General features: G+C 53.8%; 2 protein-coding genes across 12 annotated transcripts in view; one reads left to right on the top strand and one right to left on the bottom strand.

Annotated features, from left to right (window-relative positions):
- Positions 1-1,479: 1,479 nt before the first annotated feature.
- Positions 1,480-20,685, bottom strand: C2AH2orf70 (chromosome 2A C2orf70 homolog). 8 transcript variants are annotated; one of them, XR_010149178.1, is made up of 7 exons: positions 18,292-18,482; positions 8,849-8,884; positions 6,899-6,961; positions 6,212-6,453; positions 4,830-5,103; positions 3,278-3,488; positions 1,480-1,710 (listed from the first exon to the last, which is right to left on the bottom strand). XR_010149178.1 is itself a non-coding variant. In XM_016948200.4 (7 exons), exons 2-7 carry the CDS (start codon positions 8,882-8,884, stop codon positions 1,566-1,568), a joined length of 873 nt encoding a protein of 290 aa, XP_016803689.1. In that variant the 5' UTR covers positions 18,292-18,460; the 3' UTR covers positions 1,480-1,565. The 8 variants fall into 8 exon arrangements, 7 of the variants coding, with proteins under 7 accessions (XP_016803689.1, XP_063645287.1, XP_016803690.1 ...); XM_016948200.4 differs by having other exon boundaries at positions 3,376-3,488; positions 18,292-18,460; XM_063789217.1 differs by having other exon boundaries at positions 3,376-3,488; positions 6,212-6,391; positions 18,292-18,418.
- Positions 20,686-22,307: 1,622 nt separating this feature from the next.
- Positions 22,308-26,902, top strand: part of OTOF (otoferlin) — a 100,984-nt gene continuing 96,389 nt past the window's right edge. For all 4 annotated transcript variants that reach the window (XM_016948196.4, XM_016948198.4, XM_016948195.4 and 1 more), the window contains exon 1: positions 22,308-22,474. In XM_016948196.4, the coding sequence (XP_016803685.1) occupies positions 22,396-22,474 (79 nt within the window). In that variant the 5' untranslated portion in view covers positions 22,308-22,395. The remainder of the gene's footprint in view (positions 22,475-26,902) is intronic.

Consider the following 26,902-nt stretch of genomic DNA (forward strand, 5'->3'; position numbering starts at 1 on the left):
CCTTCCCTCCCTTCATCAAAACCCCCGACCCCCAGCACCTCACAGTTCACAGCTGCACAGAGACGTGCACATAGCAGCCATTCCAGCCTGTGCCCGGCTCCCCACTCGCCTTCTGAGGGAGAAGGCATCTTGGCCCTGATTGTGGGACCAGCAATCAGAGTTTATTTGCTTTGCTATTCAGCCAAGCCCTGGAATGAATTTGGCCACCACAGACAGCCTTTGGGGTCCAGCTCCTCAGGGACTTGGAGACACAGAAGAAGCCCCCCATTGGGTTTTTCTTATTTACACTGTCCTGGGGGAGGTGTCTAATCGCTGGCTACAGAGGAGGGGCTGCTTCAGCCCCAGGTGTACTTGAACCTGGCTGTGTTCCCCTTGCAGTTAGGTCCTGATTCACCCATTGAAGGACAATAAGGGCCTTGTTCCTTAATGGAGTGCCCTTGATCAAATCTAAGAGGTGCTGGAATGTTGGAGAAGGTCCCCGCCTTGGTCTGAGGTCCCCATCCCAGATCCTGTCACTGAGGGGCTCTCACCCCCGTCCCACCCCTGCCCCAGCAGGCAGGAGCCTCCTGGGAGGTAGGAAGCAGCAGCCTTGTGGGAGCAGACCCTCCAGACCCTCAAAGACCACCCCAGGCATGCGGCTTCAGCACCCATGACCAGCATACACTTCCGGCCTGGGGCCCCGAAACATAGGGATTCCTGGCAGAGTTGCCTGGTCCTAGGTCATTCCCTCCCATTGTCTTCTAGAAACAGCTTCAGGGGTAGATGCTGCATCCACCCATCCAAGCCAGCCTAGGCAGAATGCAGAAGGTGCCTGCTGCACACAGCTTCTTCTCCCAGGCTCCGCCCTCCACAGACTCCTTCAGGATCCCCAGGTTTATGTCTTCCCCGCCCCTCAGTCTCCACATGGACCACAAGCAGGCTGTGTCATGGAAAAACCAGGGCTTGGGAGCCAGAAAGACCTGAATTCAAATTCTGGCTGTGTTACTTCCCAACTGTGTAAGCTCGGGCAACTTTCTCACCTTCTCTGAGCCTCAATGTCTTTATCAGTAAAGTGGGGATAATAACACCTCTTCCCTCACAAGTGATCGTGTGGACCAAACGACGCCAAGTCAGGGCTCTGATGAAAATTCCTTTCCAATCACACCCAGTGCAATTATTCTGGGGTCATTTCCCCTTCATTCTCAGACCGGCGTAATTGGACTTCCTTGCTTATACCAGTGGAATCTGGTGGGAGGTCTCTGTACCTGAGTGACCTGCCACTAAGACTAGGGAACCCTACCTTCCTCAACTCCATTTGCCCCACCTTGGGGAGAAGGTAGCTGGGCCTGCCAGGTAGCCGGACACCACTTTTCCTTGACTTGAGTCCCTGGGGCAGAGCTTTCCGCAGGCCCTTAGGACACAACGCTGTGTGACCTTCAGGGGGCATTTCCTGCTGTGGCCGAGTGTCCCTGGGATCCAGAGGAGAGGTGGGTAGCATGGTCATGGCTAAAGATTTTATTCCAAGCAAGCCAGGCTGGTCACGACCCAGGATCTCAGGCATCAGGCTCTGCTCTGAACTTAAAGTCTTATGCTCTGAACTCAAAGTAGCAGTCTCTCTTTTTCCGCTCCTGTGGAGAGACCCTCTTCCCTGATGGGAAGGTCTGGTAGGTCTTCAGGTTCTCGGGGGCTAGTCTTAAAAGGTGCCACTTCTTCTTCGGGCACAGAGGAGGCCTAGGGGTGAGGATGGGACTGGTGTTATGCAGTGTGCCAGGGAAGGAGGGTGGTGCGTGCCCACCCACAGCCCCACGTGCCCACTTTCCAGCTCAAGCTGACCTGCCAGCTACTCGTCAGTTTAACACCTGATAAGTCACCCTGGACTTGGGGTGGGAATAGCCTGTATTTACACAATGGCACAGTGGTTAAGAGTGAGGACACGGATGTCAGACAGACCTGGGGCGGACTCTGGTCCTAACTCCTGCTAGAAGTGTGCATATTTAAGAATGGCCCAGTGGTGGTATCCCCCTCTTAGCTTTGACTTGAGGAATAAATGCAGTAATGCATGTGAAGCCCTGGACAAGGAGTAAACACACAACAAATGTTCTAAGAAATGATGATGGTGCTGATGGAGGGGATTCCGGGAGGGAGGGGCTTGCCCCAGGCCTGTCACTGACCCTCTTCTCCCAACCACCTGGCTGGCCCTTTGCGTTAGTTGTGAAACTGTCAGCAGCAGTGCAAGTGGCCAGGCAACCTGAAGAAGGAACAGAGTTGAGATGTCCCGCTCTCCCCACAGTGATGGGGATGGGGGGCAGATCCTGGCCAGAGCCATCTCAAGAGGATACCTGTCCCCAGGAGAGTCCCACTATACTCTAGGGATGGACTGGCTCAGAGCCATTCCAAGATTAGAGAGAGCCCCCGAGTCCTAGAGGTGGTGATGGGAGATGCTGCTTCCTTTCCAAGCTCTGCCTCCAACCATCCAGGCCACGCAGCACAAGTTCCCCAGGCGATCAATGAGCCTCACGTTCCCTTTTTTGTAAAATGGTCCTGTCTGACTTGCAAAAAGGAACTTTTAGATGCAGTGAAGCCTGTTTCTTTAAAAACCATTAAACTTATGAAAACAGATGCTGTTTTATCAGTAAGGATGATGGTGAATCTTAGGACTCTGAGGCAAGCCGGGAGTGGTTGGCATGGAGCTAAATCCCAAGCTCTATCCACTGACCTCCTAGGCCAGGCACCACCCACCACCCTACCCCACTCCAGGACACCTCGTGTGAGCCAATGATCCCCCTGCCTGCGCTTCAGGAAGGAGAGAGCACAGAAACCACAGTACCCAAGTCATCTTTCAGGGCAGAGTGGGCCTTCCCTGGAGAAAGGAGCTCTCCTAGATAAAAGCAGAGAGGGGCAGGAGGCAAGGAACTTTCCTATTTAGTTAGATGGACAGAAAGTCCTTAGGAGAACATTTTCCAAATGTGAACGGGACCGGGGGAGATTCCTGCTCGGTGTAGTGCCCTCTGTATCCACCAGAGGGCAGCAGCTCCTTACTGCTCTCTGCATTGGTGCCCACGTTAGGACTAGTGTAGCTGCCAGGCTGCCTTTGCAGGCGGGGCATCAGTCCGCAGATTCAGGCCCACTAAGCTTACGGAGCTTCTCCCAAACTCCCAGTGCATCTGGCCGGGAAAGCACTCTTTCTGATTCGCCCATTCAGGCTACCACCATCCCCCCTGAGGCTGCCAATGCCCTGACCCCCTTGCTCTGTAACCATCACTCTCTGCACTGCACGTTTTAGGGCAAGATCCTCAACTCATTTCTCAGTCTGTGTGCTGTGCATGCCTGGCCGAGAGCAGGTGCCCCATGGGTGCGTTTCTTGACTGCGTAGATGAAGGGAGGGCAGGCACTCACAGGACGGTGGGGAGGGGGTACCGTTCCGGCTCCCTCACGGGCAGCGCAAAGTAGGGGACTCGAGGCACCGTGCCCGTCTTGTCTTGATAGTACTTCCGATGCTGCTGGACCATCTATGGTTCAATCAAGGAAGAGATGACAGGTTGTTCGTGCACAGGACTGACCACAGGCACCTGCAGTCCATGCCTCGCTGCACCTGGGCAGGGTTGGGGGCCACCTCCCCTAATGCCCCTGGAGGAGTCCCAGAGTTGCTGGGGCCCCAACTCAATTGCCAACCAGCTGGGTGTCCTCACTGAGTCACGACTTCTCATCTGCCTAATGGGAATAACGACACCCACCAGACCAGCTTTGCTATGGAGAATAAACGAGAAAAGAGACCAGCTCAGACCGAGTACAAAAACTCAGCCCCGCAGGCGTACGCACATCTGCTGTACACACAGGCACCATGTCCGCCCGGCCTGTGTTTCCTCCCCCCTCTCCTTCCCCACTGTACGGGGCATGTTCTGTTGAGCGCCAAGATGGAGGGAGAGGCTTTGGCAGACCCCCTGAGATGGTCGCACATGCCTCAGAGGCTGGTGGCATCAACCTCCTCCTCTCCCGAGGAAGCTGCCTTACTCATACAAGTTCTCTGCCCTGGGGCAAGGATACACCTTGTCCTCGCAATCAGGCTAGAGGGGGAGGCTTGTGAGAGAAGGTGATGGAGAGAGTAAGGTTTTGGGAACACAGGAGAGAATGAACCCTTATCCCTGCCAAGGGCATAAGGGCCAGCTCAGGCCCGTGCACCTGTGGTCTCTGGGGATGTGTCTGAACCATATCCAGGGAGGCTTTACCAGCCTGAACAGCAGGACAAGAACAACAGGGGTGTGGGTGGGTCCCCTTCCTCGAGCTCACTCCCTGCAGGGCAGTCTCACCCAGGCTGGGGCTGAGAGTGACTCAGAGCATGCCCCCAGGGGGCTGCAGGGCAGGGAGGGGTGAGCAGGCTCCAGGACGCAGGTGGATAAATGCCGTGGGGCTGGAACTGGGGCCGGGGGCTGTAGTGGGGCCTTTGCTCATGTGTTATTCATCTGGTGGGTGGATCTTAGACCTTATACTCACCTACAAAATATATGGCATTCCACAGATCCAAGAGACTCCAGGGGGCAGAAGGTAAGGGCAGGAGCCTAGAGACAGGTCCCTAGAGACCCCTAGCTCCACTGGCAGTGGGAGTGAGCAGGAGTTGGAGGTCCTGAAGCCCCAGGAGGTGGGGAGAGATCAGAGGGGCAAAGTCCTGAGCCTCCTTACTCCCTTTAGCCAAGCCCACCATGCTCCCTGCTGGCTCAGGGGCTCTGAGAAAGGAAATCAAGACACTGTGGCAGGTGCGAGGTCTCCCCCTGGCCCCTGGCCATCACTCCCTTCCCATGGGGGGGGGCAGGTGGGCAGGAGGGGAGGCCACAGGGCAGCCCCACACAGCTTACCTGGTAGAAATTCGTAAGCTCTGTGGAGCGATGGCTGTCCAGGTTGAAGCGAGTGTAGCTGGGCTTGTGCAGCCAGCGGTCCCGGGTGCTGGCGCGCTCCATCAGCAGGAGGTTGGGGTTGGTGGAGAAGATGGTGGGGAAGTGGCCGCCTTGGCTGAAGGGAGTGTGGCTCTTCTCCATGGCTGCGTTGCGGTGGTCCTGGAAGTACTTGAGGGTGGTGGTGCCGTAGGGAGCGCCAAAGGAGAAGGCCACAGTGGGGACGTGGCCCTGGTACCTGCCGATCACGGTGGGGGTGGTGGAGCCACAGATCAGTGAAGGGCCCCAGGCCTGTTCCAAGAGAGGCCCTTAAAAGTGGAGGGTGCCGTGGCTCATGCCTGTAATCCCAGCACGTTGGAAAGCTGAGGCGGGAAGAACACTCGAGCCCAGGAGTTCTGAGACCAGCCTGGGCAACACAGTGAGACTCTGTCTCCCCATAAAAACGTAATAACAATTAAGAAAAAAAAGATGAAGGGCAGAGTCAGGGGAGCCCGGTGGCCATCTTTGGCCCTAAGGGGCTTCCCCAGGTGCACTGACCTGCTCAGGTCTTTGGGGATGGCCAAGTCCAAGGGGCTCTGGGCCTCTCCCTCCCCACAGAGGTCTTTGCCTAGATGCTCCTCTCTCCAGACCAGGGGCTTACACAGGGGCCAGAACACCAGATACCCCCCAGTCAATGCTGTAGGCAAATCACTGTCCCTCCAGGGGCCCGCATTTACTCAGGCGTTGGCCTGAAGATGCAAAGGCCTCCTCTGGCTCCCACATTCTGCAGTTATCTCACGAAAGAGTGGGGGGAGTATGAGAAGCGGGTGGGGGGCCCGGTCAGTGAACAGCGATGGGTGGGAGATGTGGTGTAGCAAGGCCTAGGTTCAGGACGCCGCAGCCTTGCTCCCAGCACAGCAGCCTCCCAACACGCTCCTCAGGCAGCCTGGAGAGCTGACTAAGGTTCTGGAGCTCTGAGAGCCTACAAGGAGTCTTACACCCTCTGTGACCAAGGAGGTTCCAGGAGAGGGACAGGAGATGGGCGAGCGGAGGCCTTGGTGACACAGGCACTCTAGAGATCCTTGGTTAAATGAGACTCGCTCCAAGAGCTAAAGACTTGTTTTAACAAAGCAAGGGAGAGTCAACAACACCCAGAGAGTACAGGCGCCAGACTCGCGGCCAATGTGGAAGCTTGCCGAGCAGCATGGCCCTGTGCCCCCCTGCATGCCTCACTCTCCGGGGTCTGACTTCTGCTCCATGAGGCCCTTGAAATCGCTCTTCCCAAGGCCGCCTGTGCTCTTGCTGCTGCAGGTCGGTGGACACGCTCTGTCTTGCTGGGCCTTCCAGTAGCACAGGGCATCACCCACCTCTCCCTTCCTGAAATGCTGCTGTTGGTTTGGATGACACCTTTGCTCCTTTCTGTTGCTTTTGCCAACATCTCTGACCACACCTTCATGAGCCTTCTCCTCTGCCCGCCTCTTAAGCACTGGTGAACCTCCGGGGTCTGTCTTGGGTGATGGCAGCCATGCCATGGCCGTAGCCACCTCCTGTGTGCAGATGAACCCAGTCCACAGCTCCCGCCTGGGAGTTCTCTCCAAGCCTTTGGCTGCTATGTACAATTGCACACCAGACATATCCCTTGGATGTCTCCCAGGCTTGGTCTCCCACCCCCACCTTCCCTGACAGTCTGGTCCCATCTCTGTGAAAAGTTCCCCCTAGCCATCCAAGTCAGAAACTGAGGCATCCACCTCACCCACATCTAGTCAGTCACCAAGTCCTGTAGCTCCATCTGCACCACCTGAGCCCAGCCATGTGCCCTTGTACCTGGCCTGTGGTCATAACAACCTCACTGTTCTAACCGCACCAGACCCCTGCCCCTGCAATCCCTTCTCCAGCAGACTGAACTTTAGTCCAGAGTCAGATCCTCGGCGTGGCATTCGAGGCCATCTGTGATCTGACCCGGGCCCAGCTCTCCAGCCCCATCAGCTCCTCTACATCCCAGTCCTGCAGAGTCATCACAGCCATCTAGATGTAACTCCGTCCCCTACTCTCACCTCTTCTGGGGTCTTTCCCTGTGCCTTGGGCCTCGGTCTCCTCACCAACAGAACGGGCGCTGCCTGGAATTAGATAGCAATGCATGGTTTCCTTCTTTTTGTCTTCAGGAAAAAGGCAAGGAAGCGAAGCCGAGTGACTGCTGACAGGACTGCTCACTGTAGGGAAGCTCACACAAAGTGAGTTCTGCCCTGGCTCCTGGTCCCACCACCCTCAACAGCTGTGCCTTCCTGGGGTCTCACAGCATCTGGCATTGGCTGGGCCAGAGCTGCAATGAGGCTGCAGAGGGGAGAGGCTCCACCCCAGCTGCACAGGCACCCCCTCCAGCCTCACTACTCACATCCCTGGATGCCACAGAGGCGCTGCCCTTGACACCGTGACCCTGGCGGTCCTGACTCTTCTCTACCACCTCAGTGCCCTTCCTCCTTGGCCCCCTGAGTTCCCTGTGGAGGCCAGGTCTCCTCTGGAACTGGGAAGACGGAGGAATTGGTGGGTGCCTTGCTGTCTCTCCTGTGAGGCTGTGTGGTCACCTTGGCCGCTTCAGGAGACAGAGTCTTCCTCCCGGCCTGGGCGCCACTCCTGGGTCTGGAGCTCCTGCTCTGGTTTCACCCAAGGCCTCATTGTCCCATCCGACTCCTCCCTGTCTCTCTCAGCCTCTGCCCTTCTTCCATCATCTTTAATATCCCTCTCCCTCTCGGCCTCTTCCCCTCTGCCTGTAAGTGGGCATGAGCCGTGGTTCCTAGATTGTACATTTCCACAGTAAAGGCTGGTGCCCGTTTATAGGCAGAGGGGAAGCAGCCAAGAGAGGAGACATTAAAGATGGCGAAGAGGAAGGCGGGATTGCAGATTCCCTCCCTCCTTCTGGAGCTCGCTAAGGAATACGCTGCATCTTCTGCCTGATTTCTCAACTCTCACCCTTTCCTTGACCTCCCTCAGTCTGCCTTCAGACCCACCATTGAAACGTGAACCTCTACATCTAAATTAAGGTCATATCAGGTCCTGCTGTTGCCAAATCCAATGTCCTCGGCTCACACTGTCCCGCTGCAACATTCGCACTGATGAAGAAACTTGTTTGGGAAAAAACCTAACCTGTGACGTGTAAGCAAGTTCCTGAGAGCACTTCGTGCTGTAGATGAAGCTTAATCAAGATATAGATTCAATAAATTAAGATGTCAAAGACAAGTGACATGGGGAGATGCTGCCTCCTCTATCCTGAGGGCTCCTCCCACGTGGAGGGGAGGTTCCTCCCACACTGGAACCATCGGGCAGCCTGTGGCCCACCTCTCCCCTCCCTCCTTCTCCTCCTTGGAAGCAAGGAAGCCTGCTCCGCCCCTCCAAGCCTTAGATGTTAGATGGACAGGCTCTGCCCGTGGGGAGGAGGCCGGCCCCAGTGCCTGTCTCATTCTGAGGCTGTGTTCACCCCATTCTCTAACAGCCACATTCCTCTTTCACCTTCTTTCTCAAGTGGTTCGGAATGTAGGGAATGGAAGAGATGCTCGTCTCCAGGTGCTGCCAACCCCAGCAAAAAGATGAAGTGATAGAATGAAAGGCAAAGGAAGATACCCACAGCATTCCGCAGGGAAAAGAGCATAACCCAAGAATACCACACCAGCCAGGCGGTCACAGGGGTACAAAGCCACCCTTTCCTAGCATGAAAGGGCTCAGCAACTAAAGCACCCACAAGCTCTTCTTGAAAGTCATGTTCAGCGACAAAATCCTGCCAATCAAGAGATGATTCAAAAGAAAAAAAAAAACCAACTCAGTAATGTAGAGCCTCTGTTAGAATGAGTGGTGGTGAGCTTCAAATCTATTGAAGTGCAGAACCAGGAATAGCAACTAGGTGAATGCTAGTTACAGAATGGAATGTAAATGTTATAAAACCTGTCAAAGTAAAACTAATTTAAGCAACCAAAATTGGGGGGTGGGTGGAGGGGAGATGGGGGTGCACTTACTAAGAATCTCTTTAAATCAGAGTCAACCCATGGCATCTAAAATTGAAACACATCATTAGAAAAAAGTACAACATAATGGCTTTAGTCCTTTGATGGTTTTTATCCCCTCTCTCTCTCCTATAGTGGGATCTTTTTGTACTAATATCTCTTGTGATGAATTAACACTTGTCTCAAATCTACTTATTCTTCCATTTTACTTCAGTTTCTTTCTCTTCAGTTAAGTTCTACTAAGATTCAATTTCATGCTTTTCATTTTAAAATAGCAAATATGGTATGATTATATTTTTATAAAGTTGCTTTTGTCTGTCTTTATATCCATCCATCCATCCGTCCATTCACTCCTCCATCTAGTCCTTTATCTGAATATACACATAAGGTCTACAACCATACCACCCTGAGCGCGCCCGATCTCGTCTGAATATACACATAAAGAGAAACTCTGAATAAAATGCACCAAACGTTGACCCTGGATAATTCAGGGTGTTTGGATTTGGGGTGATTTGTGGCTTTCTTCTTTGTACACACATCATTTTTTAAAAACAGAGTCAGATGGCATGAAACATTAATTTATCAGGAACCTGCTGTGTGCTGGCACCACACTAAGTGCTGGGAACACAAAGACCCACAGTGCTCAGCCTGCCTTCCCCGAGCCCAGTCCTCACTCGGTGTTTACTGAGTCATGGGGTGCATGTGTCAGGCGCCATGCTGCGCTGGCCTGGGTACAACCAGCTCCAACCCAAGTGGGACCATGGTCAAGGTTCTAGTGCTATCAACCACAAGGAGGGAAGGCCATTCCCAGGGTGGGTACTGGAGGAGCTCCATGACGAGTGTCCACTGGGGTGAGGCTTTGAGGAAAGTCCCAGGGCAGGGGGAGCCCCTGGGTCTGGCTCCTTCCCCAGGCGATGGTGTTGCCCCAGGGTCCTCTTCTCTTTCCAGGGACCCATTCCTTCTGGGAGATCTCATCTGTGTTAGACTTCCAACATGTCCCGTATGTCAATGACAGCCAGATCTGGGTCTCCAGCCTCTACCATTCTGGCAATGGATCCACATGCCTGGCTGCCCACACAAGGCTGGGCCACCACGCCACAGACTCAGCGCCACTGAAACTGCTCTTCCTCCAGTATATCCCTGCACCCTCCAACCTCCGCCTAAGCCAGAAACTGGGATGGCTTCTCCATCACCCTCCATCACCCTCCACATCTGACCTCTCCCTAAGTCCTGCTTAGGCCCCTCCTTAGCCACTGGCCTGTGGCCCTCCTCCATCCCACTGCTGCGAGCCTCCCTCATTGCTTGCCTGGACAATCTCCAATCTCCTCCCTGGTCTAAACAGAGCATCACCCCCTCCAGCCTGCCGTCCACACAGCACCAGAGCCATCCCTCCTCTCGCCCATCACTGCCCTGTAGGTGCCCTGGGCCCCAGCAGCGTTACTCCCAGTCTCTGGGGCCCCACTTGCTCTTCAGGCCTCTGGGCCTTTGCATGGAGTTCCTCTCCCTGGGATGCATTTTCCCTGTTGCCCATCTGGGGATCTGCCACCCACTCCTAAGGATCCAGTGCCCTCTGCTACCTCCCCTGACTGCATACCCTGTACCTGGCACCTGCCTCGCTGAGAGGACTGTCATCCTTAAATCCACACTCAGACCCGAATGAACTTGTCTCTTCTGCTAATCCGTGTTCTCCTTTATCCTCAGCACCTGGCACATGACAAGTGCTCAACAAATGTTCACTGGAGGAGGCAGAATTCCAGAAACTCTGGGGGCACCATGCCCTGGAGTCCTGATTTAAGAGGAGCGTGGCTCTGATCAGCAGAGCACATGTTGGCATGAAGCATCCCGCCTACAGGGGCGTTGGGCTCCTCCGAAGAAAAGAGCCATAGAAAAATGATGTGTTCTCGTGATTCTTCTCTTCGCCCCCAAGCTCTCTGCCATACTCCTCCTCTGCTCCCTGCTTCTCCACCTTCTCTGAATGCCACGATATTTGCATCCCAATAGAATAGAAGCCCTCTCCTCCGCAATCCTCCTGAGTTCTGCCTGGATTCTGTTCAGGGCTTGCTGCTCAGGCAGGTGTGTGTGCACACATGGGCAGGTTCACATTCTTTAGCACTCAGTGGGCGCATCTTGGCAAGCTAGGTCTGTGTCCCTTATATGCACCTGCATTTGTGTTCCTTTGAGCATGCCCTGAGCTCCACGGTGGAGCCTTCTGCAGTCCTGTTTGTGTTGATATGAGGCAGGCCAAGGTAGGGAGGAACAGAGGGGAATGGCAAGTTTTATAACAGGGCATCGAGTGGCAGCATTTGCTGTGTTGGCTGGTGCCACCACACCTCCTCTTCAACCCCTTCATCTGCTCCCATCCACCACCCTGTCCCTCCATCCATCTGTACACCACATAAGCCAGGAGACTGTGCCAAGCCGGACCCCTGGGCAATGGTCACATGTGGATTCTAAGGCCCACTGTGGGTTACTGTGTGAAAAGGAGCAGTCCCTTCCCTGACTCTTAATAGCACTGCTTGGCCCCACAGCCAACATTAAAACTAATTACCATGAGCCATCAGAGATCCCATGATCAACCTTATTAACTGATTAACCAGCGACTATTCGGCATGTCCGCATTCCACAATGCATCCTCTCCTCCATAACGCCTCCTACTGAGGACAGTTCTGATCACATTCCTCCCCAGGGCAAAACCCTTCAAGGGCTCCCTATTGCCTGTGACACCAAGCACAAGCGGGGCCAGGTGTCAGTCCCTCCGTGCCAGGGCCTCTGTGAGAATGCTTTCCAGCCGCATCATCCACTGTCATCACAGTTTTCCCATTCCAGCTGAAGAGGCCATTTGCTGCTTTGAAAGAACATCCTTCTGGCAACTCCACACCATTTTTTTTTGTCTCAAGCCACATCCTCCATCCAGAAGGCTCTGCTCTCCCCGCTTCCCACATTGTGATCTTACCCATCCTTTGAGGTCCATCTTGAATGCCCTCTTTCCCATGGAGCCTCCATGACCCAGCCCACAGACCCTGCCTGCCTGCTCCATGGAACTGTCTTTGCCCTTTGCACCTCTCCTATGTCTCCGTTCATATTGTTTTTCTTTTTCTTTTCTTTTCTTTTTTTTTTGAGACTGAGTCTCACTCTGTCACCCAGGCTGGAGTGCAATGGCATGATCCTCACTGCAACCTCCATCTCCCGGATTCAAGCGATTCTCCTGCCTCAGCCTCCCAAGTAGCTGGGATTACAGGTGCCCGCCACTATGCCCAGCTAATTTTTGTACTTTTAGTAGAGATGGCGTTTCGCCATATTGGCCAGACTGGTCTCAAACTCCTGACCTCAGGTAATCCACCTGCCCCGGCCTCCCAAAGTGCAGGTGTGAGCCACCGCACCTGGCCTCAGTTCACATTCTTTCATATCACAATAATCTGAGCCACTGGAATATTTTTTCTGTATTAATCATAGGCTCTCTGGGGAAGTAGGGTTCTGTTGTACTCATACTGGCATGCTTGGCATTCTCTGCACCCAGTGGATGTTCTGTGAATATCTGTTGAATGGAATTGACAAATGGTGGCACATTTTAAAGGGTTGCCCTTTCTTCTGGAGAGAAGGAGGATCCCTGTTGCAAAGCCCAAGTCTCCAGAAGCCCCTGATCACCTGTTCTTAGGGGGCTCCACAGTTCCTCAAGGTAGAGAGGCACCAGTTACCTATGAAATGTCCTTGAACAGCTCAGAGGTGAATTCCAGGGAAGAGATAGGGGCTGGCCTTGGGGCAGAGGTCCTGGGAAAGGGGTGGGGAATGATGTGGCTTATGAATCCTCCAGAAGAGAAGATACTGCAGCAGAGAAAGGCAGGTGAGTGGCCAGAGGCTCCCTAAGCGTGTGAGGCCCTCTGAGACCAGGCTGCCTCCTGGGGGGATAGAGAGGGAAGCTCCCTGTGGAGACAGGGCCAAGAGGGAGAAGAATTGAGGGACTGTAGAATTTACTTCCTGCTTCTGTATTTTGGGCTTGAATCTGGGACAATGATCTGTTCCCTCAGCTGGATATGAGAACCAAACAACGAAAGTAGCGCCTGCTGTTCCTTCAGTCAGACCTCTCAGCCTGGGGGCGGGGGTGTGCCAAGGAGAATGGCACAGGTAGAAGGCTTCACATGAGGAGGTCCCTTCTTTCAAATGCTTGAAAACAGAACCACACCTGCCAGTTTCTCAACAGTGGTCTGCAATGCAAGGGGCCATAGAAATTCTCAGACAAGCATTCCTGTCCCTGGTTACATCTTAGAATTGCCTGGGAGGATTAAAAACTCCTGCAGCCCTGGCCCAGCCCAACCAATGACATCAGAATCTCTAGATGGGGCCCGAACACAGGTCATAGTTAAAGCTCCCCAGGAGATTCTAATACTAACGAATGGGCACAAAGGGTCCCCTACCTCCTCCTGGGCAGATGGCCTTTGTTTCATACCCCAAGATGCACTGGCCTGTTTGGAGGGCTGCATCTTGGGTGCCAGGGCCTGGGTTGAAGTGGAAGGGGCTTTGGAAATGCAAATGCTTTGGAACCCTCCCTTCCCAAGCCTGGCCTGACCTCTCTCCCTGAAGGGTAAGGCCCCAGGCCCCAGGAAGCTGGCAGAGTGTATTACTCTGTTCCCACGCTGCTATGAAGAACTGCCCCAAACTGGGTAATTTATAAAGGAAAGAGGTTTAATTGACTAATAGTTCTGCAGGGTTGGGGAAGTCTCAGGAAACTTACAGTGATGGCAGAAAGGGAAGCAAACATGTCCTTGTCCTCATGGCGGCAGGAGAGAAAAATGGGTGCCCAATAAATGGGGAGCCCCTTATAAAACCATCTGATCTCGTGAGAACTAACTCTCATGAGAACAGGATGGGGAACTGCCCCCATGATTCAATTATCCCCACCTGGTCCCTCTTGTGACATGTGGGGATTATGGAAACTACAATTCAAGATGAGATTTGGGTGGGGACACAGCCAAACCATATCACAGGGGCAGGCAGTAGTGGGCTACAGGCAGTGCCTACTGGCTTCAAGGGAATCAACTTCTAAATTTTCAGGAAATTGTTAAGTCTATTATTAAACAAGCCAGTATTCAATATCAAATTATATTCCATTACAATTAAATATGTTATATTAGGCCAGGCATGGTGGCTTCTATAATCCCAGCACTTTGGGAGGCTGAGGCAGGCAAATGGCTTGAGCCCAAGAGTTCGAGACCAGCCTGGGCAGCCCTGTCTCTACAAAAAATACAAAAATTAGCCAGGTATGGTGGTGCGCACCTGTGATCCCAGCTACTCAGGAGGCTGAGGTGGGAGGATCACTTGAGCCCAGGAGGTTAAGGCTATAGTGAGCTGTGATCGTGCCACTGCACTCAAGCCTGGGTGACAGAGTAAGACTCTGTCTCAAAGGAAAGAAAAACACACTAAAACCAAAGGAGACAGTCAAAACTCCTCACTTCCTAATTATTTTGCCACGTTACTATCGCCTGTGTTTGAGGTTGTCATGTCCACTCTATCTGTGGGGTGGAAATGTTATATAATGGTGCACAGCTGTGCATCCATCCCTCCCCAACACTGCAATTAAGGACACTATGTTGATAGTTTGAAATCAGCTTTGGTGAGAGTATTTATACCACAGATACGGATGAATGTTACAAATCAAAGCATTTTTGCTCCAGAGAACTGGTTGTTAAACATTTGTCAGCACACCACTGTGTGTGTGTTTGCTGTACAAGGATTCTGGGGATGGGGACACAGCCACCTTTGTGGGACCACTCTCCTGACAATGGAGTGGAATGCACTGATTTTAGGACCAGAGGCCCCTGAAGTCTCCGAGGTCCAGCTCAGTGACAGATGTGGGCACAACTGCCACCCCAGGCAGACAGAGAGAGGGGCTGGGAGGCAAATCCTCCTGCCCTCAATCTTGGTGAGAGCCGCTGGGCAGGAGCTGTGGGCATGGGGCGCAGTGGCAGTCTGGGCATGAATGAATGCATGGCGCAGGCCAAGTGTCTGCACTGAGAGCCGGTGAGGCATGGCCAGAAACAGAGAATGAGGAGTGGATGCCACCCAGATCCGACTTGCAAGCAGGAAGCTTGGATCCTCACTGAGGCCAATCTCATCCCTTCAAACCCCTTCAAATCTCAGGGGCTCTGACCCAAGAGCTCCTGCCCACTGCAGGAATAGCACCCAGGCCAGGCGTAGGCAGGCACTGCCTGTGGCAAGGTGCCTAGGAGCTGTGTCCCCAGGAACAGCATGGAACCAAATGGAGCACCCTGGCCGGCGAGGCTGAAGACTAGCTTGGTTATTATTTCATGTTCCCCGGGGTTCCTAGAACCAGATCTTGAACACAGTAGAGATCTAACTAATGATAACAGCTAACAATGATCAAGTGCCAGGCTTTACACATGTTAACTAACTGAAACCTCTGTAACCTGCACACCGTGATCATCCCCATTGAACAGATAAGGTAGGTGAGGCAGGGGGGATAAGTAACCTGCCCAGGGTAAGGAAGTCATGGAGCCAGGATTCGTACCAGGCTGGCTTGCTCCAGAGTCCATCTCTTACTGTCGACCCCATTCCCTCCCTGCTAAATGAGGGAGGCAGTGTGAAACACCACATGACGGTTGGGGAGATATTGGGGTGAGTTGGGGTGTTGAAGTCACAAAGCCGAGGCTCGGCAACTTGCTGAATGACTTTGGGCAAGCTGCTCATTCCTCATCTGGGTTATTGTGATGATTTTAAAAAAGAAAAAAGGCCAGGCGTGGTGGCTCATGCCTGTAATCCCAGCACTTTGGGAGGCCAAGGCGGGTTGATCATCTGAGGTCAGGAGTTCGAGACCAGCCTGGCCAACATGGCAAAATCCCGCCTGTACTAAAAATACAAAAATTAGCCGGGTGTGGTGGCGCGTGCCTGTAATCCCAGCTACTCAGGAGGCTGAGGTAGGGAGAATTGCTTGAACCCAGGAGGCAGAGGTTGCTGTGAGCCGAGATTGCACCATTGCACTCCAGCCTGGGCAACAGAGCAAGACTCCATTAAAAAAAGAAGAAGGGGTAGGGGAAGGGGAAGGGGAAGGGGAAGGGGAAGGAGAAGGAGAAGGAGAAGGAGAAGGAGAAGGAGAAGAAGAAGAAGAAGAAAATGTTGTGAAGGGCCCAGCACAGTGCCTGGTACATAGTTGGAGCTCAGACTTAGGAGATCATGGTGTTATTGCCAGGCATTAGGGACCTGGCTCCAGCCCAGCACTTCAATCACCAGCGTGGGGCTCAGGCAAGTCCGCCCACACCTCAGTGACCACATCTGGAACAGGAGGGGACAGGGCTACAAGATCTCTGAGGTCCACACCAGCATGAATATTCTCTGCCTCTATGAATAAAGCAGGTAAGAGCAGGGTGATGTGAGTGTCAGAAGAGACTGGCTGTGCTTTAAAATCCTGTGATTAGTGTTTGAGCAGACACACAAAAATAAGAATTATCCAAGTGTGGTCGGGAATCTTGGGTTCTTTCATTAGGTTAACAGAATTGCCAACGAGGTAGCATTTGGAAACACAAACTGACTCAATTCATCCCTCGCTGATGGGAATCTTTAAGGGGAACACAACCCTTCCAGAAAGATCTAGATAAGAAAGCAGCAGATATGGGCTCAGCTGCTCAAACTAGCCCAGTCCAGGCTTGAAGCCTCATTCATGATCCTCTTATTGCCATTTCTAAATCAATCACAGGACAGGGCGCTCAAGGGAACTGCTGAGAAGTGGCAGGAATAGGAAAGCACCCTGGGGACTGCTTCTGAAACCTGCAGCTCCCACCCCTGCCAAACAGAGTTGGGGAACTGCGGGGCAGGGTTTGCAGGAGCACCAGGCCTTGCCCCCCAGATGGGAAATGTCCAGGAGTCAGACAATAGAAAATTTTCCAACTGGAGACTGTGGGAGGCTTAAGAAAAAAAGTCAATGTATAAAATCAAATCTCATGATGAACACCCAGAATGTGGTGTCAGCACCACCATCCAAGGCTGCAAAAATGGATTTGAACTAAACCTTATGTGTTTACACCACACTAGGGCAGCCCCTCACTTGTTTGTCTTTGTCTTCCCAGCCTCCTAACATAACACCTGGCATGTCCCAAGCACTGACCCACATGAATGTCTTAAATAAAGGAAAACGGGCAAATCCTAAGTCACCTGGCTTGGCTTCGGGAAACTACCATGACCTGGTAAATCAGCTTTGTCTGATGGGAACCCTGGTAGCTTTTGAGCTCCCTCCAAGGCCCAGAGAGAGGTCGCATCCACAAATGGGCTAGGTTAAAACTACAGCACCAGCCCCTGGTTGCTACTTTCTCATGCAGCCTCCAGAAATGATTTGAATGTCACAGCACCTCCGTGTCTAGCTTATTCTGCTTCAAAACAATCCCAACTTCATACCAAATACACTTTTCTTCATGTTGCCATCTGTTCCTATTGCAGGGGAGAGCATGCGGGCTTTTTCACCCATTTGGAGACTCTGCCTGCAGAACTCTCAAGACATTCATTTCATTCATTCGTTCACTCTTTTTTTCAGACTAGGGTTCTTAGGATCATTCATTCATTCTATACAGATTTGCTGATACTGTACAGGTTGCCTCTCAGAATCCAGTGCCTGTTCTCAGTACCCATGCTGACTGGTAGGAGGGATAAAGACAGCCTTACACCCTGGGAGAGGCGGTCCGGAGTAGAAACATCAGACACTGTAGGAGAAAGAGCCAAAGAACAGGAGGCAACAGCCAGACTTGCATGTTAGATGCTTGGAGTCTGAAAATATCCAGAGTAAAGAAAGGTAGGTGTAACCTAGTATTTGAAAGTGCTAAACAGCCAGCCAGCGCTCAGGGCAAGTGGCCAGGAAGCTTTCCAAGAAAAACTTCTGGGAGGATAAAGGGAGGTCTGTGAAAGGACCGACCGCAAAGTCGGGCGGGTACTGCATACATGACCCATTAACTACGGATCTTCCGGCCTTGCCAGGCTCTTCGAGCGGGCACCCACCCGGTATCCTTCCCTCCTTCAACCAACAAGTACTGACCTTGCCCGAATGCTGGGTGCTGGCCCTGTGCGCCGGACGGAAGGGCCTGCTTTTTCTCGCATTTTCTGTAAGCGCTGGAGGCTGCCCGCCTGGGGCGTCTCCAAGCACTAAACCCCACGTGGCTCCATCTCCTCCCCCTTCCCCGGCTACATCCATGCGAGGTCCCTTATGCCCTGCTGGCTGTGCCCCACTTGCCAGGGAGCGCCTTCCTGTGAAGGGGAATCTGGGGAGGCCCCCGCCCGTGCCCGCCCACTTCCTACTCTGAAACCACAAACCTCCAGGAAGGCCCCTCGCCCCGTCGGGTGGAAAATTGGCTCCTCGGGGTTCCTTCAACCCCAAAGTCCGGGGGCAGGGGGCTGAATTTCGATCACCGAGGAGGGCGCTAGTGGAAGGGGGAGGGGAGGAGGCGCTCCCTCGGCCTTACCCGGGCATGAGTCCAGGGGGCACGTAGGCAGCATTGAACTCGGTCAGTAGGGTGCCCGCGCTGCGGGAGGCCATGGTGGGTGCGCGAGTACAGCGAGCCTGGCGCTCCGCTCCGCCCCACGGTAAACAGCGGCGGGTCACCTGGCAACGGCCACGGCGGCGAGCCTGGCAACGCCAGCTGGCCCCGCGGTCCTCGCGTTCCGAGACACTGCGCCCCCCTGGCGGCCACCTCCCGGAGCAGCCCCATAGGGCGCGCCCAGAAGGCGCCTCCCATTTCCGCGAGCTCTGCTGGGTGACCCCTGTCACTTGCCCCGGCGCGTCGGGGCTCTCTGCCTTGCTGCCTGCGGGATGTGCAGAGGCTCAGATGCGGGAGGGAGGCAGAACATCGCTGGAGAGGCCTGGCGGGATCCGTCTTGCGGTGACCCGGCTTGGAACGCGACCCTACCACAAAGGACAGGCCAGGTCCTGACTTTGGAGGTCACGCACAAAGCAGCTGCCCCACCGTGGCTCGGGCCGAGAAACCTGAGTGGCCTTAGGGTCCCCAGGAGCTATGTCTCTCCAAGGCTTCCCCTGCACCCCAGCTCCATGGGAGTTCCAGGAAGGGGCTCTGTAGTGGGCCGCGCTGGGCGAGGTTGCCTAGGACGCTGTGTGTAATTGTGTGTGTGCGTGCGTGCGTGCGCGCCTTGCGAAGAGGAGCATTTTTCATTTTTCTTCTTAATCTCTAGCTGATGGCTTCCTTCTCACCTCATCATACCTGTAAACTACTCCACAAGAGGCAAAAAGAAAATCATAGAACGTCTGGGTGTGTGATTTACATTTGTCCCCAATGCTGCCGTTCATTTTGGGGATGGCATCCGCAGGGGTAGCGCTTGCCCCAGAGAGCAGGCCTGCTGAAGGCCCACCCCCTGTGTAATCCTGCCTGCCTCCCTCCCTCCCTCCCTGTGACTGCTTCAGCCTCCACATTTGAGTTTCTCCAGGGACCCTTACACCAGCCTTGGTGCCTAGGGCAGGCACAGGGCCTTCGGCTTTTCCATAAGGGGTGAGGGTATGGGGACAGCTTCCACGGTGCCAGGCTCTTGGTGACTCGGGTGGAGGCCCCACCACCCCAGCTCCCTCTGCAGCAGTCCTGGTGTCATGAAGAAGCCTGGCAGTTCCCACTTTGTCTCCAGGTCTTGCTTCTTCCCTTCAGATGCCAGATGGAGAGCAGTGCTCCCCTCGCACTTCGGTTCTGTAAATGGCAGTGGATGAAGACCGCAGACGCTACTGGGTTCACAGAATGTGGCTGCCACCAGGATTCTCCAAAGACTTCCCCTGGCAAATGCCAATGAAATGAAGGGGAGCCACAGGCTTCCCAGAGGCTCAGGAAGCAGAAACACTGAGGCCTGGTTGGAAAGAGAGCTGTAGGCAAAGGAACGGCTGCAAACAAACTGGGTGGAAGGAAAATCCATCCATCCTTCAGAATGCAGTCATGTCTGTATTTTTCTAAATTCTCATTGGGGAACATGTTCTACAATAAGGAAAACATGAGTCAAAGACCCCCAGCCCTGGTGAGGTTGACCGCCTACTTCCTCCCCCATTCAGGGCTGCCCAGCCAGTCCTGCTGGTAAACCCACCACCCTGCCTTCCACCTGCCTGTGTTCTAGTCCATCTGTCTCGTCTGATTGGGATCTTGTGCCATCCATATCATATTCATCCCTGAATCTCAGCACCTGGCTCTGGAAAGAATTCAGTAAATGTTCATTACATAAATTATATACTCAGTTACCAAAATGGGTAATAGAAGAATGGAAATTAAAAAGTGGGTTCTGGCTGGGAACGGTGGCTCATGCCTGTAATCCCAGCATTTTGGAAGGCCGAGGCAGGCGGATCACTTGAGGTCAGCAGTTCGAGACCAGCCTAGCCAACATGGTGAAACCCCATCTCTACTAAAAATACAAACATTAGCTGGGCATGGTAGCACATGCTTATAGTCTGACCTATTTGGGAGGCTGAGGCAGGAGAATCACTTGAACCCGGGAGGCAGAGGTTGCAGTGAGCCTAGATCACTCCACTGCCCTCCAGCCTGGGTGACAGAGTGAGACTCTGTCTCAAAAAAAAAAAAAAAAAAAAGTGGGATCTGTCTTAGGTTTCAGAAAGGTCAGCTGAGTCCATTGAGAGCTGCTGAGTGGAATTGCTACCATTTTATGGATGTGGAAAGCGAGATTCAGCATAGATCAATGCCTTGGCTAGGGCAGGATCATGGGCTTTTTCCTAAAGATGCACAGGGTCTATAAGAGGCCTCATGAAATTCACTCCTTTCAGGGGAGGACCTCCAGAGAACCAAGGAAGAAGATATTTTCTGTTGTTGTTGTTGTACCTTGTAGTCACCAAGCCTTAAAAACACAGATCACCTGATGACCTCATGGATGGAAAATGCTAGTGAATTTAGGTGTTTTTTTTTAAGACATTAAACTTATCTAGCTTTTGAAAATTTAGCATTCATACTTGTATTCAATAAACAGAATACTCTAAGACATTTTTAAATTCAATATGATTAGATAAATGTGAGAAAGGTAAGCAAGAATTGGTTAGGAAAAAGTGCAAAGGAAAAAAACGTAAGTAGAAAAAGAAAAATAGGGCACAGTAGCAAGGAAATATCTAGAAGGAGGAAAGAAGGCTCTTGGGACATACTGTAGGTTATTTGGAATGTAGAATTCAAAAGAAGTAACCTCTTGTTACCATGCTGTGAAAAATTAGTATTTCTCTTTTTAACCTTTAGACTCTGTTTCAGGTAGATCCCTGAGCTCACTCTTTTATCCTTTCAACAGTAATTGGGCATCCTACGGTGCACAGGATACCATGTGGGGCTCTGGGGTAGAGGGATGCTGTGCTCCAGGGCCCTCCTGAGGTCAGGAGGGGAAAAGGCAAGGGAAGCAGCCCCAGGACTCAGTAAGATGAGAGGAGGCAGGAGCAGCACAGAGGAGGACCCCAACCCAGCTGGGGTGAGGGTACAGAGGCACCTCCAGGAGCAGGCACTCAAGCTGAGTCCAGGGTGGGGTGGAGGGCATTCCACCAAGAATGAATAGCAAGAACAAGGGTGCAGATGACCCTGCACAGATTCCAGCATCAGGGATTCTGGCCCCCAGCGTCCCTTTCCTTGGTGTATGCTGCTGGAAGACAGGAGGGGGCAGTTCTCTTTTGGTCCTTAGAAATTTCACTATAGACATCCCTTCTCCTGCCCCTAGCAGCTTGTAACAGCAGAAGGCCATTCAATTCTGCTCCTCTGGCTGGAAAGCAAACATCAGCCTGGCTTACCTTCGCTAGCCTGCCTGACCCCCAGCCTTGGGGTGGGGCTAGGTTAGTGCCCTGGATCCTTAAACATGGCCCCTGGTAGCACATAAGCCTCTGCTGCCTCCACAACCAGCCATCTCCATCATGCATGGCCTGGTGCTGAGCCTCCCCTCAGGCAGCAGCCCCAGCCTCTCTGCTTCCTGAGATTCAGAAACAGGGATCCCAGGGCAGGGCTCAGGGCCCAGCCTCTTGGGGGCACAGTCTCCAGCAGGGAAGAGGTGGGCGTAGGTGGACAAATACATTCCCTTCTTCTTGTAGTGTGCCCCTGTGGGTGGGAGTGCCCCCCGCCCCACATCCACCCTACCTATGCTCATGCCCACTCCTCTGTGCCCACCACTGGTGGCAGGGCTTGCTTAGCAGGGAAGCAGCAGAGCCCTGCAGAGGGGTGGGCAGAGCCTCCCTTCCAGGAGCTGGGAGAAGACACCTGAAGCTGGACAGAGCTTTATCTGGGAGCCGGCGGCTGCTGAATAATGAATTCCAACTCTGCCGCACTCCCAGGCTGCACACTGGGTGCACACACACACACGCACACACCGATACACACACGCTGGGCTGACAACTTGGAGGGGCGGGGGCTGTGAGGCTCTGTGAGTCTAAGCTGCAGGAGCAGCTTAGCTCGGCTTGGTTGCCTTGGTCTCTGTGGGCAGCATCGGAGGGGGGTCGGGAGGAGGAGGAGGAGGCAGCGGCAGAGAAGAGAGAGGCGTGTGAGCCGTGCTCCACCGGCTAGCTCCTTCCCACTGCTCCCGCCTGGCAGTGCCAGGCAGCCCACACCAGCATGGCCTTGCTCATCCACCTCAAGACAGTCTCGGAGCTGCGGGGCAGGGGCGACCGGATCGCCAAAGTGACTTTCCGAGGTAGGGAAGCCCCTGTCTCAGAGGGACGCCAGCTCTGAGAGCTGGACCAGCCCATGCTCTGGAGGTGGCGGGGGATAGGACAGGGCTGGGAGGATGGGTGGGAAAAGTTCTAGCAGGGGCTGGGGCGACGAGCCTTTTCACAGGTAGTCATCTGCCCGGGACTGACTGGCCATTGTGATTTCTGGAAAATCAGGGTCCCCTGTTCTTCCATGCCTGTGTCTCCTTGTGCTTGCCAACATGCCAGTGCCCGGGCAGGGCACAGAGCCCTCTGCCTGGGGAGGCAGAAGTGAGGACCACATCCCTGAGCTCAGGGAGACCCAGGACCCCCTCCTTCTCTCTCTCCCTCTCCTGTAGGTTGATTTCCTTGAGCACAGGGTGGGGGCTGGGTATGGAGCCTGGGACACCCAGGGTGACTGGGAGAAACCAGGCAGCCAGTAGCTCCCTGGGCCCCAGAGTGATGGGGGACACTGTTGGCTTCTTTTAGATCTATTCATGGGCGGGAACCCTGGGAGCCCCTCGCCTCTCTTCTATCTGGTCTTTTCTCATCCTTTTCACTCCTGTATTCAGCGACCATTTATCATGATCTACTGTGTCCCAAGGATAGGGGTAGAAACACAGAGCTGAGCACAACCCAGCCCCAGCCCCAAGGAGCCTGCATCTCTTGGGCAGGCGTGGAACAAGCAGGACAGGTATGTGAGACAGAAGGTGGGGGTGCAGCATGCAAGCTACAGAAGCAGCACCCTCACCCAGGCTGGTGACCGGTGGTCAGGGAAGGCTTCCCGGAGGAAGCAACACTCAGCTGATACCCGAAGGACCAGCAGGTGGGAGCTAGGAGAGGAGGTAAGGACTGAGCAGGCAGAGGAAACAGTGTGCCCAGAGCTGAGAGAGGAGCTGAAACTCTGGAACTGAAAGAGGTTCCATGTGTCTACAGCTCAGAGAGGGTGCAGGAGCGGAGGCCAGAGAGCCAAGCAGGGCAAGGAGGCGAGGCTGGACCTGACCCCGGGGACAGCGGAGCCCCTGAGCATTTTAAGTGGGGAAAGGCAGGGCCAGGCTGACTCTGTCCTTCACCACCCACCTCTGCCTCTCCATGTGGTTGCTGCCCAGCCCTGAGGGTTGGGGGTGCTTCTCACTAGACATAGCCCCTTCTCCCGAGAGAGGGGTCTGAGAGTGGGATGGGGACGAGGTGGTGAGAAGAGGGCAGAGAGGACCCCCCTATACTAAAGAGCAAAGTGAGCCTTGGGGCCCAGGCTGGACACAGTGTCTGCACCTCTGTTGGAAGGGATGGGAGAGACCATTGGCAGAACATTCCAGCAAGAGCCCTGGGGCACCCACATCACCTACCCAGAGGCCCTGGGATGCCCACATTGCAGCTTGTGTTCATAGGGACAGGCAGGGGTGGAGGTGATGGCAGTGGCCTTGCTGGCAGGCGGAGGTCAGGCAGGAGGGAGAGGGAGGTGTGGGCTGGGCTGCCTTTTGCCTCCCACCCCAACCCACTGACTGCTTTCTCTGCAGCACCCTGGATCTCCCTCTGTGTGCCACCTGCAGGCTCATGCTGGCTTTAGAAAAAGCAAATGTGTCCTTTCATCTGTGAAATGTGGCCCTGAGCTCCATGGGCAGCATAGTGTGGGGCGGTTAAGCTACAGGTTGCCATCCTGCTGCAGCTGTGCTGGAACGGTCCAGGCTGCACCGGACAGGCCCACTTGCAGGCCGAGAAACCAAGGTTCCGGGGTAGAACACTGTGCGTGGCATTCACGGAGGGGCTGAGGCACGGTGGTCCCAGCTCTCAGGACCTCATCCTGAGTACTCAATCTTGCAAGCTCTTTATCTGCTCCTGGGCCACCTGGGGGCCAGCACCTTGTCTGACACCCATCTTCTCCTTGGAGCAGTGAAGGGCTGGGCCTTTAGCCTCACTGACCACACAGGAATTAGTTTATTTGCAACCCTTGCTCTCTGGACTGAGTGGAGAAATCGCTTCCAAGCTCCACATTGGCAGGAGGTGGCCATGGGCAGAGCTCCTGGGGAAGGGGGCTGGGCAGCAGGAATAGGCAGATGACAAGCAGTTTCCAGAAAGTTCCTTTATTACAACGAAAGATGCCTCAGCCGCTCACCTGTGTCATCTAGCAGTTGACAGCTGTAGGCGCCCCAAAAGACCAACACTGACCACAATTCAGAGAGAATGGACCCGCTCTACAATGTTCCTTAGCATCTCCCAGCACATGCAACCACTGGGGGCCAAGCAGGTCCTCTGCAGGGGGAAACAAGAAACTGGTAAACACGCAGAGGGAGACACTGGCCCCAGGCTCCCCAAGGCTTTTGAGTGAAAGTCAATGCCGGGGGAGGTGGTGAGGGAGCCCTTGCTGAGCTGTGCCCATTGGCAGTGGCCCTACGTAGGACAGAGCAGCTGGTTGAAATATGGCTTGACCTTCTGTGCTGTGCCATCCAAGACCCTAAGGAAAGAGCCCTGCTGGTCTATCGTGGAAAAAGTTCTGGATATGGAGTCAGAAGCCCTAGATCCTACCTGGGTTCTGCCACTCACCCTCAGTTTCCTCATCTGTAAAATGGGCATGATAATAACACTCACTTCACTAGATTGCTTCAGGGAAACCATAGGTATGGAAGAGTTTGAGGGAAGAGTATTCAAATGGCCGATGTGTTTGTGAGGCAGCCATTCCCATTCTCCTTGGGAGCAGCTGCTGGCCCCTGAGGTATCTTCTCTCCAGACCAGCAGAGGGCCCCATGTGAGATATAAAGGGAAGAGGAAAGCACATCTAAGGGGTTCCAGTCTGCCAGGAGCAGGCAGAGAGCCTGGCCTCTGCTCTGTAGGAGCCTCTGCTGAGATGTTCCGCAGGAACCCAGGCAGGCAGACCCCCGAGACTCCTGTTCTCATCTGGCTGGGTGTGCACCAGCTTTGCCCGTGGCCACCTCTTTTCCCACTGCCCTCAGGTCAGTCGGCCCCTCGCTCAGTGCTCCCAGCCAGTTCTGTATCTAGCTCTTAGTTCTTACTGCCCCTGGCTGCTCCTAAGCTGGTGCTGCCCTGTTCATGCATTTCCTGAACATACTGATATTTGTGCACAGGCCTGGGACCCTGAGGTGAAGGGGCCAGCCTGGCCCTCCAGGAGTCACAATCCCATTGGGTCAGACAGGAGATAGGGAGTCCTGGGCGAATCTCTATTGTGCCTGCAGGCCACAGGGCTCAGCTGGGTTTCTCATTAACAAAATGGAGACAGTGGTCCTCATTTAGCTCAGAGGCCTGCAGTTCCCAGGAGTAATCAAGAGTGGGCTATCTGAGAAGGAGCCATCTTGACCACAGGTTGCTACTCAAAGAGAGGAAGTATTAGCTTCAGGTATTTCCTTTATCAACTCCTGAGATAGTTCCCTACATCAATCACAGAGCCACAGAACGCAGGGTGTGAAGGGTCCCAAAGTTCTTCTAGTCCAACCTTCTGTCCAGTGCTGAGCCCCAAGGCTGGGGGACCTGGACTGTAAGGGAACCAAGTGACAGACTGTCCAGGGCCAACCCTGATGTCTCCCTTCTCTTTCTATCCCCTGAGCCTTCTTGCCAAGACATGAGGTTTGGGGATTTTCTGTGTGAGATAAGAACATCTAAAGGCTGGACCTGGCTTCCACATAATTCACTGTGGCTGGAAATTGGCACAAAGGTTTGCAGGGCATCCCCCTCCACCTTTTCATTCTTACTCTTCTTCCCACCCTACCCCTGATTCCCACCCTGCTATGTTCCCACTACTTTCAACTTCCAGCCATTCCCAAAAGATACCACACCCTTTTACACCTCCAAACTTTGAGACATCGATCATATTTCTTCTGCCTGGAATGACCACCCTCCACCTTGAGAACGCCTATTAATTCTGCTCATCCTTCAAGGCCCAGCTCATATGCTACCTCCTCCATGAAGGAGTAGTACTTTGCACACAAAGTACTCCTCTAGCAGTACTTTGCACACATTCTTCCTACTGCTCTGCCAAGGTACATTGCATTTCAGAAACTGGCCACACCTCTGCATGCTGCCCAAGCTTTTGAGCATCTTCAGGACAGACATCAGACATGGTTTCTGTCTTTGAGGGATTCACTGTGTCATGGGTTTGAGTTCTTCCACTGTGGCACTGCCACTCTTTGGCTCCATTTCCCCAACTGTGAGCTCCCACCCCAGAACTTTCTATCCAAGGAGGATCGAGGGACTGGAAGAGGCCTCAAGGGCCAAGAACCAAGAACCTTGGCTCTTACTCCTTCCATCAACTTCCCTAGCCCAGAGAATCTTCTAGGGCTCCAGAGGGGCCTAACAATTTTTTTTTTTTTTTTTTGAGTCTCGCTCTGTCACCAGGCTGGAGTGCAGTGGTGCGATCTCGGCTCACTGCAACCTCCAGCTCCTGGGTTCAAGCGATTCTTCTGCCTCAGCCTCTGGAGTAGCTG

This window comes from Pan troglodytes, chromosome 12 (assembly GCF_028858775.2).
Source record: "Pan troglodytes isolate AG18354 chromosome 12, NHGRI_mPanTro3-v2.0_pri, whole genome shotgun sequence".
In the NCBI taxonomy this organism is placed as follows: Eukaryota; Metazoa; Chordata; class Mammalia; order Primates; family Hominidae; genus Pan; species Pan troglodytes.

Coding starts and splice junctions, on each gene's coding strand:
- C2AH2orf70 (XM_016948201.2), bottom strand. CDS start 18,564: ATGGGAGGCGCCTTCTGGGCGCGCCCTATGGGGCTGCTCCGGGAGGTG. Junction 5,104..6,211: donor AGCATTTCAGGAAGGGAGAG/GTGGGTGATGCC, acceptor CGTGATCGGCAG/GTACCAGGGCCACGTCCCCA. Junction 1,711..3,375: donor TACCCCCTCCCCACCGTCCT/GTGAGTGCCTGC, acceptor CCTCACCCCTAG/GCCTCCTCTGTGCCCGAAGA.